General features: G+C 44.7%; 1 protein-coding gene across 3 annotated transcripts in view; it reads right to left on the bottom strand.

The window, feature by feature from the left end:
- Positions 1-20,893, bottom strand: part of TBC1D12 (TBC1 domain family member 12) — a 306,314-nt gene that overhangs the window by 175,785 nt on the left and 109,636 nt on the right. For 2 of the 3 annotated variants that reach the window (XM_086922464.1, XM_086922465.1), the window contains exon 3: positions 16,352-16,536. The exons of the other annotated variant lie outside the window; for it this stretch is intronic. In XM_086922464.1, the coding sequence (XP_086778590.1) occupies positions 16,352-16,426 (75 nt within the window). In that variant the 5' untranslated portion in view covers positions 16,427-16,536. The remainder of the gene's footprint in view (positions 1-16,351; positions 16,537-20,893) is intronic. 3 annotated transcript variants of the gene reach the window in all.

Raw genomic sequence — 20,893 nt, 5'->3', positions numbered from 1 at the left:
TGTGCTGTCTCAGTGTGTCTTGCTTTTTAGGTCTTGCGGCTAGCGTTGCAGTGCGCAGCAGTGACCGCACAGCGCAAGACCTTTAGTAGGTGAAAAATGGGGTTTTGAAGCGGACCTAGGAATCGCACACGCTTGTGCGTGTGCTTTTCCTTTTGTGGCCCGCTATTGGCCTTTACGTGCGACTTTTTATAAAAGACAGCACGCAATTGGCCAAAGGCGGGCGCATTGCTCCGTTCACTGCCTATTGGTGTTTGTTACGAGCACCGGGCCGTCATGTGGTTTCAATTATCGTGCCCAGACACGAGCGCGATAATTGAAACCACATGCCTCGCTGTGGCGCGCGCGCACCACTCGCGGTATTGTGTTTTTTGGCTCCATTTCAAGGGGAAGCAACTACATGAAAGAACTGCTGACATCTTGTTGAAATTCTCAAAGGTCAGTCGGATCTCATTTGGAGCTGTAAAGATCTCAGATAAGAGTTTCCCCTCACTGTGGTAGTCGGTGGTGCAATCTCAACGCTTAATAATGGTTGAAAATTGCACTGCATCCATGGTGAGGAATTCAAAACGTTTTAAATATGTTTGTAACCTTCAGTACTCCGAGTATTGTAGGCTGCTAAAGAAAGCATGCGCTCTCCCCCCATAGACCCTGCCAGAATCCACACCTCAAGAGCATCATATTTGCCCCCAGCATCCTTTATTATTATTATTATTATTATTATTATTATGTTCTTATATAGCGCCAGATTCGACCCCGGAAGGGGTATCTCCGCGCTTGCCTTGGGAACCAGTCCTGGCTTTTCCCTGTGAGATAGCCCCTACAGGGCATCCCAAAGGTGAAAGCCAGGCATCCCGCCGCGGGGGCCGTTGTGGAGATTAAGCAAGCATAATGCCCAGAGTTGCAGAGTGTGAACCCATGATTAGGTCAGGCACCGAAGCGAGAATTATCGAGTCCATGGACATTTGAGCTCAAGATCCTGCCGCGTCGGGAATTGAACCCTGGTCCAAGGTCTGACCTCTGCTTCAGGGTCTGCCTGCTCTAACCAGTGAGCCACACTTCTCCACAGGCAAGTCCCTCTGAGCCCTCCCTCACCTTCCATCGCCCACTGTACCCGGACCACCAGCCAAGGACTCCAGCAGTTTCCTGAATCCTCTCCCTATGCGGGCCGGATCCTACTCCGACCATATTCCTGACCCAGGATATAACTCCTCCTTATGGATGCCACACCCACCACAGCCAGGCACTGCAACCCAAAGCCTCCCCTTAAAGCTGTAAATCGACTCTGGCCCGTTGCCGAAATGTGCCCCTTGAACCCCCCAGTGCCCCCCTCATATGCAGCCCCCTTCGCACGCGCTTCCACTTCCCCTTTAGCAGCCGCTATTATTTAAAGCTATAAACCCTGAGTTTGCTTCGAACCCTTTCCTCGGCTGACATTGCAATAACAGGCAGGCATTTCTCTGTACGTCCTTAAGCTATTAAATCAATAGCTATTAATTTGATAGCTTAAGCAAACGGTGGCACAGCATTCACCCATTGTCCCAAAATCCTGCCACTCCTTCCGGCTCAGTAAGCGCTGCAACTCGGCCTGCCTAGGTCGTTCCTGGGCTAAGTCTCAGGCGCTGGCGTCGCCAAGGGTCTGTGGGAATTATCTCAAGTTTTGGTCTGTGTCCCTTTTGATCTCTTTTTCCATTTCCATTAAGAGGGATCTATTGTCTACGCGGTGTGTTCTGGTCAGGGAAGACGGATGTCTCTCTACTTCTAGGGTTGAATATAATCCCAGTCTTTGAAATGTACGAGCCCGGCCAGTCACTTAGAGGGTGAAGGACTGACAACGTTCATCCCTCATCTCCCTCGGCCTGACCCAATCATGTGCTTACGCGAGGCGCCAAAACCCCCACCCCCCTCCATCTGCTGGCACAGTGATGCGTGCTGCGTGCCCTCTGTACCCCTGGCCCATCAGCATACCCTGCAGGCTGCCCCACGCGTCTCTTCTATCTCTCTCCCTGGTTAAAGGCACTTCATCCCTCCAAAACCTACTGTTCCTCCCCCCTGCTCCTCCTCCCCCGCTCCTTCTCTCCCTCTCCCCACCCTCAACTCACACTCTGTAGCAGCAGCACCTCCTCTCCTTTTGTTAATTTTAGTGCTGTCAAGTAAACAGCAGCCCAGTGCTGCTTTTCAAAGTGGGGCCGCATATTAACGTCAGTTGGGCTAAAAGTGACACCCAGGCCATACTTTGAGAATCAAATTCTATAACACGCATTCTCAAAAAATGCATAGCTGAGTCCACCTGGAGTATAGACTGTTTTCTTTATTTCCTGGCCATTGATTGGCTGAGAAGAGCTAAACCTATTTGTGTGGCAGCCATCTTGTTCTAAAATGGTGAGTGGGGTGACCAATGAATCTCACTAGATGACCTGTACGCATATTCGAGACATCATATAGTGTATTCTTCTAGCTGCCGGGCCCCAAGTATACATATGTCTGTACTGGAGTCTGTGTGCTCGGGAGTGAGCAGTCTGTTTGCGCTTCTCAGAGTACACGTCTGTCTGAAGTCAAGGTCTGCGTGTGCCCCAGTCTCTGAAGTAAAGGTGTGCCTGTATCCCCGTCTCTATGTGAAGTCAAGGTCTGCATGTGCCCTGGTCTCTATGTTAAGTAGAGGTCTGCGTGTGTCCCTGTCTGTATGTGAAGTGGAAGTCTGCGTGTGTCCCTGTCTCTATGTGCACCTTTCCTGATTGATCTCGTAGTTCTCTGCGCAAGCTGGACTTGTAACCAAGTCATGTTAAAGTGTGATTAACTTGGGATGGTAGGGGTTCGCCTCCAGGTTCTCTTGACAAATTCAGTTTGTGGGCAAGTATTCACGACCGGGCACAATTGAAATATCTGAAGCCGAGGCCCGAGGCACCAAGGTTTCTCACAGTGGGCCATAAGGTGTGAAGACTACATGCACATTCAATCCTAGGCCTCTCTGCAGAGCGATGCTCATATATGTGCTAGTGTTAATTTTGTGATCGAGGTGCACAGCTGTCAAAATCTAGGAGCAGCATAGGAAACGACAATGCAGTGGGGCAGTTGTATGTGTGGGAGCAGGGCTTGAAGTGCGTCGGGTCTCACCGGTGCTGAATACTGGCAGTAACTTTATCCTATTAGCATTACCAATACATTATATTTATGTTGCAAAACTCACATGGACACAAGCCATTAACATTTACAAAGCCAATAGCTCGCACTCATATAAATGCAATTAATAACTTTCCCATTTACAAATTTTAACACTATTTGCATTTTACATTACAATCATTTTAATACATTTTTACAAAACATAAACAATACAAAAAACAATGTCATTTACAAGGCCATTTACTCAAACAATGTCACTGCGATACCTATTGCATTGTAAATGCTTGTTTCGATTGCATACAATCTGACTCTTTCTATGCTATAGTTGTCTAGAGAGCTCAAAAGAGTCCATATGTCCATGTCTGATAGTAACCACAATGTTAAAAGTGAACCCCTGAAACCACTGGTAACCTTTACGATCCTTCTATAGTCAATGCCTTAACTACAATGACAGTTCATTATCTTTGGCACATACCTATCCACGACTACAAAATAGTACAACACTACTAAAAAAAAATTCAGGTCAGGGGCAACAAGCAGGAACAGTCAGGAAGGCATGGAGCTCTGGGCCAGATTTAAATTGAAAAAGCAGTCAGCAATAGGAAGTTATTTTGGTTTGGAACCCTCTGCTCTGAGTTTATATGCAAGATATCCCTTCTCCTTAGAATGGTTGTATCACAAGATTAGCAAGAGAAACTCCCTTAAAAGTGACAGAGAGGAATCTGTGCAATCAATAACATGATACTCTGGTGTCGTATGGCTCCTACTTTCTTAATAAGACTGTGCGTTTGGGCAACATTGCGTCAAAACTATTGGGGACTTAGTTGGCACATAACATCAGAATATGTTGCCCTAATTCTTGGCTAGCCCACAGTGTGCCATCTGGGCCCCTAAAATGACAGGGCACTGGATGGTGTCTGCAACGGCAGAACAAGACAACCCAAATTTCCCCAAGGAAATTGTGCAAACAAACCTTGCCCTTTCGTTTGTAACTCTATATGCCCAAAGAGGTACACAAGAAATACACTAGTACCGTTTCAAATACTTATTGAGGCAACTGGAATCCTGGGTAAAATATATGCACTGCAATGATTAACAGAATGGAGCAAACGAACCAATGTCACCAGCATGAAAAGAATTGTTAACAGGATGAATAATTCAACCATTGTACAATTGCAAAAGATTATATGAATACATATAATTGTACTCCTACCTAGCTTTGCCTATTCTAACAGGTATAGGTGTGCTAATCTGCCAGATTCTCCAGAGAGGTCTAGTTCTCCATTTACCTGTTTGCGTGTATCATCCGACTTCCAGGTCTGTTGTAGAGCAGGCCGCCGTCCTTCTCAGGATAGAGATTAAATCCCGCTGGGCTAGAATGCAGGACAGAGTGACCACGACGAGCCTGTCGAAATGCTCCACTGCCGAAGCAAGGGCTCATGCGGTTTATATGTTAAACTAAACTCCTGCAGTCAAAGCATGAGCTCCGGACTGGCCATATCTAGTTTATTCTACCCACCCAGGGCTATCACTTAACAAGCAGCAATCCATAACATAGTTTGCTCAGAGTACTAGGGGCCTTGTACAGAGTGTTCTAAGAGACGAATATGTGGCTACAAAGAAATATACATGCAAGCAATTTTTTTCAAAGTACCCTGATGGGCAAGCAAAATGTGTGACAAAGTTCACGGTTTAAAAAGAGGTTCACTTTAAACGTCAATATGTAAAATGCGTTTGTGCCCAGGGCTTATGCAACTGCACAACACTGGCCTCTCCACTGTGGTAAAATCTTTTTTTTCTGGACATGCCACATTAGAGTGTTTGACTTCTATTTGGAGATTTCCCAAATGCCAAAATACCTACACAACAGTCAGTAAGAACTAAGCTGGGACCACTTAAAACTTTATATTAGTAACCTAAAACATTCATGAGCAAAGGTCAGGACTAAACCGGTCTATCAACTCATAAAAGGCTCATTACACAGCAGAAACTGGCGCTAAGCAACTATGGTTTCTGTCAGTAAATAATTACAGACTCCATTTTTGCGAGCTTCAGTGGGTACACGCAGAGCTTGCGTTTAAGTTTGTAGTTGTAAGCACGTAAGGCTGCCTTGTGAGCGTATGGACAAAAACGCACGTTTACAGCAGTTAAAATCGCTATTATCAAACGCCATGGGAAAAACAAATGCAGCGAAGGAATGAAGAACTTTCCTACAAAGCAGTAGTAAACGCAGAAGTTAAAGCTCCCATGAAAACAGGAGGCAGAGCTGCCCAGCTAATGTGAAGGGGGGGGGGGGGGGGGGGGGGCGGTACGAAATGTACTGTGAATGCATCCATCGAGAACTTTGTAAACCTAAAGCTTACTGCAACATCATGAGCAATAGGTGCAATATTAGGCATGAGATACCTGTGCATATCAATGACATGGCTGAAACTGAAATGCATACAGATCATTTGAATGTTTGATGAAAGTGACATTGTTTATAGATTCTTGGACTCACAAACATTGCAGACCTGTGCCGGCAGGTCTCGTAACCAAATATCTTTGTGTTGGCCTTCACATATATTTACCTTGGCACTGCTTGTTTAATGGTTAACGCCTCTTTTCCCTGTGCTTACATGCAAGTGCAATAACAGTGTCCTGTCGTTATTAGGAAGCAAGCCAATCGAATTAGGAGATAGGACATGAAGTGGCCTGGTTTGTGCTCAACAAAACCATATACACTACATTTGTCGCAGCAGACAAAGCCCACATCAGAAAGGCAGAATCTTTAGGACAAATAATCCGCTTGTGGTAATCCTCAAATCACTATTGTACAACAATCACTGATGCATACACCAACACACCTATGGGTCTATTGAAGAATAGTAACGAAAGCTGCAGTCAATCCTCTTCAAATAAACCTTTGCAAAACTGTATCAGTCTCTGGCCTCCTATATACTGAACAGATAACAGTGGAGTTCACTCTGGCCAGTTTTCATTAAAAGACCACTGCTGTGGAGGCGAAAGCTTCCAATGAGCTCATTTCTTCTAAATGGTATTCATGCTGTCTGATTTACATTTCAGTGGCTTTGCAGATGCAAGTATGGAAAGTAGTTCTAGAAATATGAAAGTCAGGAGTAAACTAATCAAAACAAAGGCAGCAAAACCATTGCATCATAATCAAAATGTCTTAAAGCAGGAACCCTGGATGTTGCCTTGCTGGTCAAAATTGGTAGATACCCTACAATCAACACGCTGACAACCATGTTCCAGATTAAAGCACAAAGTGTAATTTGAAAAACGCATAGTCATTATTAGTCTATTTTTTCCATATGTGGTTCATAAAAATGGGGAAACAGCATTTACCACGAAGGCATTACCACTACTAACGTTTACCACGTGACACTTACCACGCAGGGTGCCTTCCACGCAGGGTGCCTTCCACGACGTCTTTACCACGGGCGTGGCATTCCTTCAAGTCGATCTGCGTGGGCATGGGGGGGCAGGGGGGAGGGGGCTCCGAGGGGGGCTGGGGGGTTCTCCCCCCCCAAAAATAACAAGCAGGCTACTTTATAAAAAAAACGAACATAAATTAAAAAGAAAAAGGAAAGAGCCTCCCCCAAAGACGTGCCGTGTAAGTCAAAAAAGCAGTCCTTTTTTTATTTTGGTATAAGTGTTTTGACGCTTGTTTCAATGGAGGATGGAAGTAAGGGCTCGTAATTTAAAGTAAAATATGTGTGTAAATCAGCTTTAAAAACGGGTTGCAATCGTGACTGAAAGTGTATTTTAAAATGTACATTTAATTTGAACAATTGACCTTCTTCGTTGTATTTTTTCATCCATCTTGGTTGGGGACACGTCTTTGAAGGGTCAGTGAAAGTGATAAAAGACAAACGCTGTCACTACGCAACATATTTTTTTGTAACCTATTACTTTCATTGTGTTTATTTATGCGTCGTTTCTGCTTCAAAAACGTTTGGTGCATCATTACGTTATATGCGTGGTAAAGTACTTTGTTTTAATTTTCAGCGTGTTAAAACCTCTTGCGTTGTTAAATTCACGTAGTATTGGCATGCGTGGAACTTGTTTGCGTGCTATAATCATATATTCATAAAAATGAGGAGTTCAGGGTGAATCGGTAACTTAAAAGTCTGACTCGTGGTTATGAGAAATGTCATTAAAGATGCTGGAGCAGAGGAGGGAGAGATCCAGTGAAGGCTTCAGAATAGTGATGATTATTTGACCCTGAAAATGGGGACAATTAGTAAAGTGATCTAACAAATTTAGCATTTTCTTATATTTAACACTTCTAAATATGTTGGCCGAGATGGTTTAATCGCAGTCATGTTGGACCCTTTGGCTCAGAAATTGACACTAATTGAGGACATGCTCATGAAATTGAAAGGGCCCGTCATAGACATCATCTCCGTCATCAATAAGATAGCCAAAGGTGGGGAGGCAAGGACGGTCAAAGGATCGCTAGTAGATAAACTTTCTGTGGAAGATTTTGCGGCTGGGACACTTAGTAACCAGCAGCCAAGCTCAATCACGGGGTTAAACACTGACTCAAGTGGAGCTCAGGCTCAGAATCAACCTACCATACATAGACTTCAGCCTCCCGTACCTCTTTTACCTAATCAGTTGCATCCGGGCGGATTAAACCCTGAGAGTGGATTGGGTCCTATATCCTCCTCTATGGCTCTGCCAATAAATGGTGGAGGACCTACTTTGAGACAGGGAGCTGGAGCGTTAGTACCTAAAAATACTCCCAACCATGATGGTACTCGAATGAGCCCAAATATGATCTTCGACCTTCCCCCAGAGGCCAAACCATACACAATTGTGTTAGCCAATGTTCCACCCAACCTTCAAAATGGTGTGGAACACTTGTCTACCTTACGGAATAGATCCTTATACCTTTTATCTAATAGGACTGGGTTGACTGATATTCTCTTTACAGAATTTAAAATGGTGCGGCGTATATCTTGGGTTGGTAACTCACCCAAGACGATGGAGGGAGACTGTGTGGTCCTATCTTTTAGATCGCCAGATTAGTACAGTCTATTCTCAACATAGCAGGGACTCTGTTTATTTCCACTCACAATATTAGCATATTGCTCTTGGGGTTCGTTTATCAACCATCTGGCATACCTGGAAGAGCACAGAGGAATAACCCAGTGAGGGAACAATACCTAGCTAACGATTGGTATAGTTACTCTATCCCAGTTATAACTGTTATGGGGTTCTGGGTACAATGGACAAACAACATTGACTTGTGCACCCATCAGGTCTCACTAAGGGAAATAATAGCTGTTGTGTTAATAAGTATTGCGACAATAAGCCCATCTCTGACGAAGATCCCTCACTTGCTACTACTGAGGCACAGGACATGCAGCCAGATTAATCAATGTCAAATTCTGCAAATTCTAAATTGCGATAAAAAGCGAATCGCAATTTAGAAATCGCAGAACGGCATTCATGAATATTAGCGAAAAAAAAGCGATTCGCAACCGCCCGCAATCGGCGATTGAGAGCCCCCAGAAATCGCTAAATAATCGCAGAATCGGCCGATACCCATGTAGAAATTGCGATCTCGCAATTACCGAAATCGCAAATTGCGATCTCGCTAACTGCGAGATCGCAAAAACGGGAAGTCACATCCTGAGCACAGGGATGACATCACAACCAGGAAGTAGGCAGGTTCCACCCACATTCAGCAGTGAGAGGCTGAAGTACAGGCAGCAGTGTCAGAGCTACCCTCCAGTGTTCCTACAGGAGTAAAGCAGGAGACACCACAGTGGCAAGCATGTCACAGGATGCAGCAGGAGGTTCTACCAGTGGGAGAAAGAGCAAAATCAAATTTTCGGAGCAGGAGCTCGAATACCTAATAGAAGGAGTATCAAAGGACCACAACCGGCTATTTGGCAAAGACTCCCGAAGGGTGCCAGAGGCCGACAAAAGGCGCATATGGCTGCGCATCCGCGCCAAAAGTGAACTCCGTGGGGGTGACCCAGCGCTCGGTGGACAAGCTTAAAAAGCGATGGTATGACCTAAGAGGGCGGGCAAAGGAAAAGATTGCGGAGAGGCTGGGGGAGCATGTGGCGACAGGTGGAGGGGAGCCCACTGTCCCACCGAACACACCTCTGGAGGACAGAGTGGAGGACACCATCAATCCACAGGCCTGCGTGGGTGTGATCCCGCTTGACTCCTCCCGACCCACCCAAGACACACCAGGTAAGTGCCATGCAACTGCGACCCCCTGTCCCCTAACAATGTCCATGACTCCAGTGCATCCCATATCAAACCCCAGTCATGCAGCCAAAGCACACCACTATAGCGCTATTGCATTGTGGGAAATGTAGTCTGGCCACAATTACCATCCTGCACCATTAAGCCAGACATGTCCAGTGAGAGTCAATCCAGCAGCGAGTCAGGGAATGGTAGTCTGCATGCATGTAGCAAGCCTAACTGTGTAAGGAACATGTCACTAATCAACGTCCACTTTACATTACAGGTGGCGCTGATGTCCCCAGCACAGACAGCGAGGCCCTGGTGATTGACGACATCATGGAGGACACAGAGGGAGACACACATCATACCCCACAGCCCGGACCATCAGGGCAAGCTGCCGCACCAGCGGCCATCCCACCACCTGCCCCTGTGGCCCGTGCCACCCCTGTGCCAACAGGCGCTGCTGTACCACCGAGCAGCACACAACCACCAGTGGGGCCTGCAACACCAGCAGCAGGTCGCCAACCAACCCGCCGCACTGCGGCTGTGAGGAGCCAGACAAGCGGACTGGTGAGGGAGCAGCGCAGCAACACATCCCGCGCTGGCAGGGGCCGAAACATGCGTCCAGGTGGGCTCTCAATTGAGCGCAGGATGCTACACGTGCACCAAACCCAGGCCCGTCATCTTGCCGCCATCCACCTCCAAATTGACAAGACCGCACGTAATGTGGCACATATGTCTGACCGTATGGACAGGATGATAGCAGCTCTGGACACCAACACACAGGCCATGTTCAGCCAGCGGGATCTCAATCGCCGCAGACACCGCCAACTGCTGACCCGCATGGTAGGGTACACGCGGTCCAACTATATAATTGGGAACGCCACCTCCCAGCTCTCGCGACGCTCCCTGGCCATGCAGGTCCAAATGGTCCAGTGCTGCCAGGACGTCGCGAGAGCCCTGGAGCAGGTGACAACAGCCGTGCAGGGCATGCAGGCTACCGGCCATGGCCAGGCGGGGCAGGGACAGACGACACCAGTGAGGCTACATCAAGCCATAGCAGCCAGTCCCTTCCACCGGTTGTAGCACCTTGCCGCAGCAGCAGGCCCTCTGCTGCCTCACGGCAAAATGAGGACGTTGAAAGGAGGTCAGGTGCAACTACCCGGAGGCGCCACTGAACTGTTGAACATTAGCATGAGGGTACATGCTGACGCTACAAGCATGCCCTACAGACAAACAGACATATGACGCAATATGTCATTCATGTTCTAGTTAGCAGAATGCCCAGTTTATTGTGTAGTAACAATTACAAAAATTCTGACTAACTACATCTGACTCGTGTCATTATTTATGTTGTCATGCATGAGTTGAGTAATGGGTGTGGGGAGTGGGTGCACTAGAAATAGTTCATGCAGATTTGGTTGCGGCGCCTGTGTGCTGCATTGTAACGCCGTTGCTGTGGTGTTGCAGGGTTGAGGTATGGTGTGAGGAGGTACTCACGGAGAGCGTAGCCGCTGTCACCTGAATGATAGGAGCAGAGGGTGAGTGCCTGTGCTGCGCAGCTACATTTTCACAGTGTGATATTGTGGGGCATGTGTACTTACCCACAAGGTGTCCTTCACCAAAGTCTCCCCTGGCCAGTCGTGTGTGAATGCCACTGTGCCGGAATATGAAGGAGTCATGCGTGCTCCCAGGGTATTGTGCCACTATGTCCGTGATGATTGTCTTTGCATTGCACACCATCTGGATATTGAGGGAGTGGTAGGACTTGCGGTTGCGATACATGTATTCCGTTTGTGCTGGTGGGCAGATGTGGATGTGGGTACAGTCAATGCATCCTATTATATGTGGGAATTGTGCTACATTGTAAAATTGCAGCTTGGTGTCATTCAAGTCCTGTTGGCTGGTGGGGAATGAGATGTAGTGGTGTAGGCGGGTCAGTATGGCCTCCAGGAAACTCCGTAGGCAGCGCTACATGGTGGGCTGGGATATTCCCCCTGCAACAGCGACTATACCCTGGAAGCTTCCGGAGGCCAGTAGGTGCAGGCTGCACAATACCTGCACATGGGTGGGAACGGCATTGGTCCTCCTTGTTGGGTGCTGCAGGAGGGGGTCTAGGTCCCGGATAAGCTTGATGATCATTGCCCCATTTAGGCGGTACTTGGCGTTGATTTGCCCCCTGGTTTGGCCCAGTATGGTGACCCGCTGACGGAATATCCGCTCCTGGATACGACGTCTGTTCCGTGCTGCTCGCTGTAGCCTTCGCCGCCTGCCCACCATGTAGAGTCCTGGCATTGTGAGAGTCCTCAGGCTCCAGCTGCACGTCCTTAAGTGTGTTTGGTCAGGCCTGCACCTGTTGGTAGTTTGCTAAAGTTTTTTTCTGATGTTATTTTTTTTTTTTACTGGTTACCACCTGGTTTGGGTTCTCCTTAAATTGCGCGTCGCTAAAAGCGATTTTCGGGTTTTTCCCAATCTGCGATTTTTCATGAATGCAGATTGCGATTATTTTGCGAATTCACAAATGTTTTCGCAGAATCCATGGTTTGTCGCAATTTCATAATCGCAAATGGGCTTGTTCTAGGATTCTGCAAATGTATTTGCGAACTCGCAATTTTTTTTTTGCGATTTCGCAATTTGACTTTTTCCTATCATGAATTCCTTTCATTGAAATTTCGATCGCAATTGTTAATTCGCAGCTATTGCGATCGCAATTTGGCTTCATGAATCTAGCTGATGGTCTTTAAGAATCCATTTAATAAGACCATTTGTGAACTTAGAACCATCAATATACCAGATTCGCCTCAAATAAGCGGAGATAGTGATGTAGCAAGCCAATTAAACATCCCAGCTGATCAGATCGCAGTAGAGAAAGCATGTTGGAAACTAGTGTCATGGAATATCGCTGGCTTGTTACCCAAATATATAAACCCGTTGTTTGGGGAATTTATAAGTACTTATACTATTATTTGCCTACAAGAAACCTGAGCAAAGGAGCCTATCCATATTAATGGCTTTAAGACGTTTCATACCCCAGCTGTTGCAGGACTTATGGGCAGACCGAAAGGGGGTTTGGTAACTATATCTCAAATAGGCTGGAAACAAAAAAGATAGTACTTTATGCTGAGGAACCCTATTACCAAGTAATTCTATTCTACTTTGACGGTTCTCACTGTTTATTGCTTGTTAACTTGTATAATAATATACCGCTCCCCTTGGTGAAAGGCGTCTTAACACAATTACATAGCAATTTACAGTCCCTACATGGAAAAAATTAGAGAGACATGATGATGATTTTGGTAGGGGATTTTAACTGTGTATTGTGTGTAAGTGAAGGAGGCAAAACATGCTGTGTTGCGCAAGAGGATGGTATGTGCAATACACATTTTTGTCATTTCCCTTTGGGTGATCTGTATAAAAACTTGATTTTTAGTATGAATTTGGGCTTTGCAAATGATTTGATTCATAAACCCATACCTATGCCTACTACTTTTATTGGGCGATGGTGTTTAACTCGACTATAGATTATATCCTAACATCAAACAGCCACCCACATAGACTAAATCGGTTTTACGTGGATGATATCTCTGTGAGCAATCATTTTCCGCTGTGCCTCTCAGTTTTATCAACAAGTAATAAGCCTAGTAGGCACGATCAAAGAGACCAGGTCCATTCAGAAATCTCGATTAACAAGATTAACGGCTATAGTTTACGATGGTCAAAAGTGGACCCTGTAGCCATGACTAGTAATATTATAGCTAAGTGTAGACCAGCCATCAATACCTGCCTGGATGAGACTGTTTCCCCAGCGGGTATTCTCTCCTCTAAGTCACTTTCTGAGGCAGGTAGAGACTCACTATCTGTCTCACAGAAAAATAAAAACCGTCTGGGTTGGTTTGATAAAAAGTGCTCCCAGGCCCACTCCAAATTAAAAAGGGAACTACACAAGTCTCCTAAAAACATAGATAATATTAGGATGGCAAGAAGGGAATATAGAACCGCCCTGAGTGAATGTAAAGCCATAGTTAGAAATGTGACTTGGGAATTACTTCACAAAGCGTCCCTGAGGAATGATAGCACGGTATTCTGGAAGGCGGTAAAAGCACCATTTGTGAATGCGGAGGTGGGCCCCTCAGTAGAGATTGCCATTGCTGAAAACGAATGGATTGACTACTTTTCAAAGGTGTATAATTCAGATGAAATTTCTGACAGTAACCCAGAGGGTGCCAATGGGGAAACTATTGGTAATCCTGAACCCATGTATGCTGACCTTGGGTTTACACTGGAGGAGGTGAACAGAGCACTTTGCACAAGCGCTGGGGTGAAGGTGCCGGGCCCGGATGGTGTCCCCATATATCTTTTTTATTTTAATGTTGATCTATGGGGTCCAATTATTACTCGGGTGTTAACAGCTAGTTGCTGTGCCCCCTTCCCGGAAACATGGGTGGAATCAACCATTATCCCAATCTTCAAAAAGGGGAATCACCATGACCCAAAGTGTTATAGGCCCATCTCTTTATTAGACGCCTTGACAAAAGTGGCCGGGCGCATATTGTTAGAACGCCTAAAAAACGGGGCTAAGGAAAATAACATTCTTTCTGATATACAATATGGTTTCCGGGCTGGATTAGGTACCGTGGAGCAGAGTCTAAACATATCTATCCTGCTTGGGAAATACACGCGAGTCAAAAAAGGCAGACTTTTCCTAGCCTTTGTTGACCTAACCGCTGCCTTTGATTCTGTCAGGCACGAGGATCTGTGGGCGATACTTGAGCAACTGGGGGTAGATGCACAAATTGTTCTTTTCCTCAGGCGCCTATATAACGGTGCTAAGGAGAGAGTACGTTATGGATTAGGAGGGGAACGAACTGATGCATTTCCCATTAGAAAGGGGGTCAGGCAAGGGTGTGTCCTGGCCCCTTTTCTTTTTAATCTCTATACAAATGGCCTCTGTGAAGCCCTAATTAAGAACAACCGTGACTTTCCACAAATAGCAGAGTGTCCCCTACCCGCACTTCTCTATGCAGATGATGCCATTTTAATGTCACGTACTCTGATAGGCCTACAGTGGGTTTTAAATAGCTTTACTAAGTTTAAAGGGCCAATTGAATCTCAAGGTTAATACTGCGAAGACTTATATCATGAGATGTGGGCCTGGGAGCCAGAAATGCAGGGATATGTTCCTGGAGGGTCAGAAAATAGAGCTTACCTCCAGGTTTGCTTACCTGGGTATATTGTTCGATCATCATGATTGTTAGTCTGGTGCAATTATGGCAAAAAAACTCATATTGGCAAGAGCAACAATGGCATGCAAACTTCGCAAGGAAACTGGGGAGGAGACCACCACAGGAGTTGCTGCAGATTTACAAAGCGAAGTGTGTTTCTGCTGCCATGTATGGAGCTTTAGCTGTGATAGAGACAATTGTTAGTCAGTGGCTATCTACAATCATAGACACTGATGTATAGTTCATTTCCTATGGCGTCGACGGCGTTTCGACCCGTGAAATATGGGTCTCGTCAGGACTGGACAGTGGGGGACATCTAAAAGGAGGAAATAATCAATGAAGATGTATAACTATATGTGTAGTCGCACTGAATATTAATTATTCACGGACTTGTAATAAAGGAATATACCTTGTAGTGAGTTTCATTCCATAACGCAACCCATGCGTGAAAAAAGTAAATTTAATTTACTTACAGTGAACCCAGCCGGGCACTGTCGAAAAGCAAACAGAAGAATACATAGTAAAACAGACGTCCGGATATTTAAGGATGCATAATAAAGACAAACTGGGGCTTCGCCAGATATCATGGCTTACCACTGTTGATGGTAGAGATCAGTGGTAGTCCTATATTGAAAGTGGCGGCCGATGTCGTCAGTGCGAGGGATAATCAGGAAAATGCCTGTCAAGGGAAGTGCCCCTTAGTTAAATTATTATCCAAATGCTGGTAATAGTCTTAGTATCTATCACTAATTTGGGGTATAAATCCTACCTGCTCGCTGATTGTGTGAGCTCAATCGCATCGGTCCGGACGTCTGTATCGTCAAAGAGTTTGTTTGTATTGCACGGCAAAACGTCATCACGGTTATAGCGTGATGCGTGAAATACGTGCGCAGCCATTACAAGGAGAGTCGACTGCTCCATCCTCGTAAAACGGCACTCTTGTGCAATGTTTACGATTGTAGTCTGTTAGGATTATTCGATATGGATGTGCATAATACTCGACATACTGTAAGAAAGGATTTAAAAAAACAGGGTCTGATTCTTTTGGACAGTGTAAGGCTGGTTATTGAGAGTATAAAATCCTCAGTTCAGCACAATCAATTGATTTTATCTTCTTTTAATATACAGCCGTATTTGTTGTTTGTACCTGGTGGCTACGACAGATTAGTACTAACTCGTTTTAGATGTAACATTTATCACAGGCTAGTGAGTTTTCCATGTATGAACGATTGGGCACAAACTTTAGGCCCATGTCTGTGCGATAATTGTTCAGAGCAATCGACCATGCATGTTTTCTTATTCTGCAGATTTTATAGTACTTTGAGGAAAGTTTGGCTTGTCCCGATAATGAGGGAGTTGGGTCTGAGACAATGTCGTCCCGCTTTTCTCACACTGCAGATCTTGGACAAGGTTCACAGGACCTGGAGGATATGTATGTTTTTAAAGAAAGTACTTAGCCACAGGAAAACAATTGTACTGTAATCACGGACTATAATATTTCCTTTTAAATGATAATTTTTAATTGTGTATATATTTCTCACATTTTTATAACATTTAATATGTTTTTATTGTGAACATGTACTTTCATGATTGTATTATAAAGCAATCGAATAAAGTCAGATTTGATTTCAGTCCCACATTGCCACTATGTTTGCAGATCACAGTGTGTCCTATATCCAGAAAAATCCAACATACATAATTTACCCACTCTAGAGTTCATGGTTTCAACAAGAAAGCGTTGAAAACTATAATGTTAAATAAAAACACCTTTGACAATCTTAATATAAAAATGTGCTTACTGGATGCGAAGAGCTGGTCTCGGTTCTGGATACTGTGGGCCCTGTGCCGTTCTGGATCTGTGAACTGTCTGCCATCCCACGAGGGGAGGGCACGGTCCCTGACTCGCTGAGAAATACTGACAAACTGAAAGGTCTTCTTCTGGTTTGTTCTCACAGATACAATAGTTCAGCTGAAGTAGATGTTGCTGAGGACAGACACGCATTTATTTAAATAATTAAATAATAATCGAATGTTCCTTAAGGCATGAAGCAAAAGTTACAAAAACTAGATCAATTTAGGTTATAAAGAAGTAAAAAGCTAGGTTTCTGGAGAGTATAACTGACCAGTAAGATAACTGCAGTATATGACTATTACTTAAAAACGGATATTGGTAAAATGGGGAAAGTTGGATTTGGGACATTAACAGATTAACATGGAGAAATAGAGCAAGGGAGACAGGGTAACTTTCTGAACTACAGATAGGAGTTAATTGTCACTTGGACGAAGTAAATGCACATATAAAAATATAGACTGGTGAAAATCTAGTGAATGTGTAGGGGCGTACTTTATTCTGTGTGCTGCAAAGGGAGAAATGCTTAGCCACAGAAGCTCAGTGCTGTGTACATGTCTTGGATATAATAATGTGTGCTGCAACGCGCGTGGACGCTTTATATATGTGAATGTGGGACTTTTTACAAACACTAGACATTATGGCAGCAGCTCTTGTGAAAGCATACAATGACTACGCTTATTTGAAAAACAAAAACTTACAAATATTTTCCAGTTTTTGACTAGGATGTGCAAGGTGAAAATAATACGAAGGATGGGACATGGGAAGCACAACTACTGCCTAGTCAGTGGCTAAGGGACACCAAGTGAAGGATGCACACGTTGCAGTGGTTAAACATTGTGAAATGAGAGGTGCAGCAACCCAAATGGTAGAGTACACAGTATCCGAAACAGAAGGAAAGGGGTGTACCTTATAAGCTCCCAGGTGTGTTGAAGAACTAGAAAGACAGGACAGCTGGGTGCAGCTGCCACACAGAACATGAGAGATCTTACAACTGTAACAACTAGATGAGAAAGGTTCAGAGAAGAGAAAATGAATTTAAAAGAATGGTGATCACACGAAAAGGGTTGTAAGAAAAATACAAATCTGAATTGCATTATTCCAGCTTAGGGTGTCTTGGATTACGGAGCTGTTCTCTGGTGAGAAGATACAGTTTTCATGTATGAAATACATATTGAAAAATCACACAAAATACACTAATGAGTAAAGTGGGGGTAGTATCAGTAATGGGGGATTTGTATTTTGTCAAAGAGGTCAGTTATAATCTCTCTCGTGGGTACAAGTCAAAGACCTAGGCCACTGCACTGGGAATCAGAAGGAGCTTTGCACTGTCTACCCATACCTTGATAAAGGGACAGTAATCACTCTTTACTATGGGTGGCAATAAACTTTGGGTGTATCTCCAGTCATGCAGAATATAGGCAGGGCTCTTCTGGTATAGCAGCAAACTACCATGAAGTCTCCCCCCGAGGTCTGAAGACGTGAATCAAAAGTTAAAAAAAAAATCTAAAAATCAAATCAAATCAGCGCAGGCAAAAAGGAGGCTGGGTGCAACGGTTAATTTCATCTCAAAAAGTCCGTCCAAAAGTGAAGAAGCTTGTAACATTTAGAAATGCAGGTTAACTAAATGGCATTTAGTGGAGGCAGAGTGGAACAGAGTTAAAGTACAGGTTTGAAGGAGGGCTAATGTATCTGATCAGCTCATTTTTGCAGAAGGGGTGTTTATTGATAATATCCTTAAACCCTGTTCAATCACAATGAACTGCAGAGATGGAAGGTTTTGAACCTAATCGATCTTGGGTGCCAGGTACACGTCAAGTCATTGAAGAGAAAGAATAAGTCTCTAGGTTGAGGCAGCACTGAGGGTGAATCAACATTTGTGTTGTATGACGGCAGAGTGCGATTTGAGTCTGGTGCCTCACTGTAGTGCACTTCTGAGCAGCACCTGGTCATTTATCTTAAGATTGGTGACTGTATATGATCAAATGTTAACCCTCCTTCGCCCACCAGAGGAAAGGCAATCTCTCAAAATGCAATGGGACCATGCTTTCAAATATATGGCTTTATGGTAACTTGTTAAAGAATGAATACAGGATCATTCTAGTGATGAAATTCTGGTTAACTATATTTTCAAGATATTTAACACGTCTTGGGAACTGAAATTCAATCAGCTACATCAAGTTGTGCGATAAGAAACCCATCTTCTTGAGAGACTACACATTATAAAAGTCGCAACAGAAGCCAACTATGAAAAACGAAGACAAGTGTGGAAGGGGAGAGGCCATTTGCTCCTTCCGTTCAGGAATACATAAATACAGTTCAAAATACTGCAAGATTTGTTCAGTGGGTGATTGTGAGGGAATATTCCTCAGTCACACCTAAAAAAAACAACTTCAAAGTCATCATAAAAAGACTTTAAAATGGTCCCTATTTTTGTAGCCCCCTCACCCTAAACCCCTCCTCTTTTAGAAAGTGGCTGCCCTTAATAGATAAGTAAGGCATTATGCATAGTTAGGTCTTACTTAACAGTGGCCGCTTAGGACACAAGGATGCCAGATTCCAGACAGCCCATGGAATGTAATTACAGCCTTTGTAATTGGAGCTGTAAGGAAAAATGTCTCATGACATATTAGTGCCCTTGTTCGGTCACTTCCTTAAGTGTGGAGGAGCAATTATCGGAGGGATGACATTCCCAAAGGAAGCTTCGCATTACTCAAATAATACACAGATTGAAATCAAACTCATTGCTCAAAAATGGAGTGGCAGACATTATTAGGAGTTACAAATACCGTGTTGCCTAGTTCTTTGTCGCATTTGGAAAGCGGATACTCTTCGCGGAGCATATCTATAACACTAAATCTACCTGCCTCAATTGTCCTAACAACATGTTTAAGCAAATGTTTAGCTCAATTGCTAAGGTGAAAGACTGACAAAACTGTTGCCTTTTTTCAGCAATGTTTTATGCAAAGGGATAGTGTATTATCCATGTTGTGACAACAGAAAGCAAGCAATGGCAATGCCAATTGGTCTGGCTTTAAAAGAATGTTGGATGGCAATATGAAGCATTAAAAGTAAATAGCATGGGACTTAATATGTATTTGTGTGGAGGCAAAGAACTGTAAAAATATAGTGGAGTAGGTTAAAAGGTCAGGTGACTGCTGCTCTGTCAAGCCACACCTAAAACTCCATGTAGGTTAATGACTGCCCTCCTCTCATCTTTGCTGCTGCCAGAGAAAAACAACATAAATTATCTAGTTAACTACAACACTTTAATAGCATTCCAATGGCGCGTGTGTGTGTGTGTGTGTGTGCGCGTGTGTGTGCGCTTCTGAAAGTTCAAGCTTAGACAGCTAAATAAAGAAACAAAAATTTGATCACAGCTGCATGAAGGGCAAGCACTTTTTTTTGTGGAAGCACATAACTTCTGCCCAATCAAAAAATGTACTCTTAGCATGAGGGCGGAGTCAAAGCCCCTCTCTAGTAAATCTCACATAATTGTCTGGCAACAGCTGCGCTGTCAAACCAGATCATAATTACAAAGGTATTTTACAAATTCAGGATCAGTTCTACAGTTTCGGACTGGTACAGTAGCATGCAAGTCAACCTGGAATCATTTACAGCAGCTCTTAATGCCCTGACTCACTCAACAGAGCTTCTTCGAAAAGCATAGCTTAGTCCAAACAAACAGCCAACCAACGTAAGTCAAAGCCATAGGCTTGCAAGTTTAACGTGACACAAATAATGCAAAACATAGGTTTGGGACCTTAGGGTAGTTCCTGTCCTTCAAGAGCTACTCCTTTTCCCCGGAAACACTATCAACTATGTTATGTTATGTTATGTTATAACAATTTGTTATGCGCACAGCGACTCCAGCGAAGGAGCATCCCGGCGCAGAGACACGGAGCAGTCATAACACAACATGGAGAAATGCTACAGAAAAGTGCTAAAACAGGGGAGCTAAAATAGGAAGGTTTTTATGGCTCTACGAAACGGCAGCAAGTCCTCTATCAACCGAATTTCAACAGGGAGGGTGTTCCAGATTGACGCGGCTCTCACCCTAAAGGAACGACCCCCCATCCTGCTGAGCCTAAATCTGGGGACAACAGCAAGGGCCTGACCTTGAGAACGAAGGTTGCGGGTAGGGACATAGAAGGAAATAGAATTGGCCAAGATCTCAGGGCCTAAGCCTCTAAGGATTTTGAAGGTCAGACACAGGACCTTGAAGAGAATACGCTTCCTAACCGGGAGCCAGTGCGGGGAGCGGATGACATGAGACACCGGGCAGAACTTAGGGAGTCCAACAATGGCTCTCGCCGCGGCGTTCTGCACCCGCTGCAGACGGGATAACTCAGCCTGGTTAGCCCCTGCCAGCAAAGAGCTGGCGTAGTCCAGACGAGAGATGATGGTTGCCTGGACCACAAGCTGTCTGGTAGGGGCGTCAAAGAACTTGAGCACCGGCCTTAACCCTCTTAGGAGACCGAAGCAACAGGCT

The sequence above is a fragment of the Lissotriton vulgaris genome, chromosome 5 (assembly GCF_964263255.1).
Source record: "Lissotriton vulgaris chromosome 5, aLisVul1.2, whole genome shotgun sequence".
Classification (NCBI taxonomy): domain Eukaryota; kingdom Metazoa; phylum Chordata; class Amphibia; order Caudata; family Salamandridae; genus Lissotriton; species Lissotriton vulgaris.
Note: the sequence above shows the minus strand (reverse complement) of the source record. Positions and strands in the feature narration are given on the sequence as shown.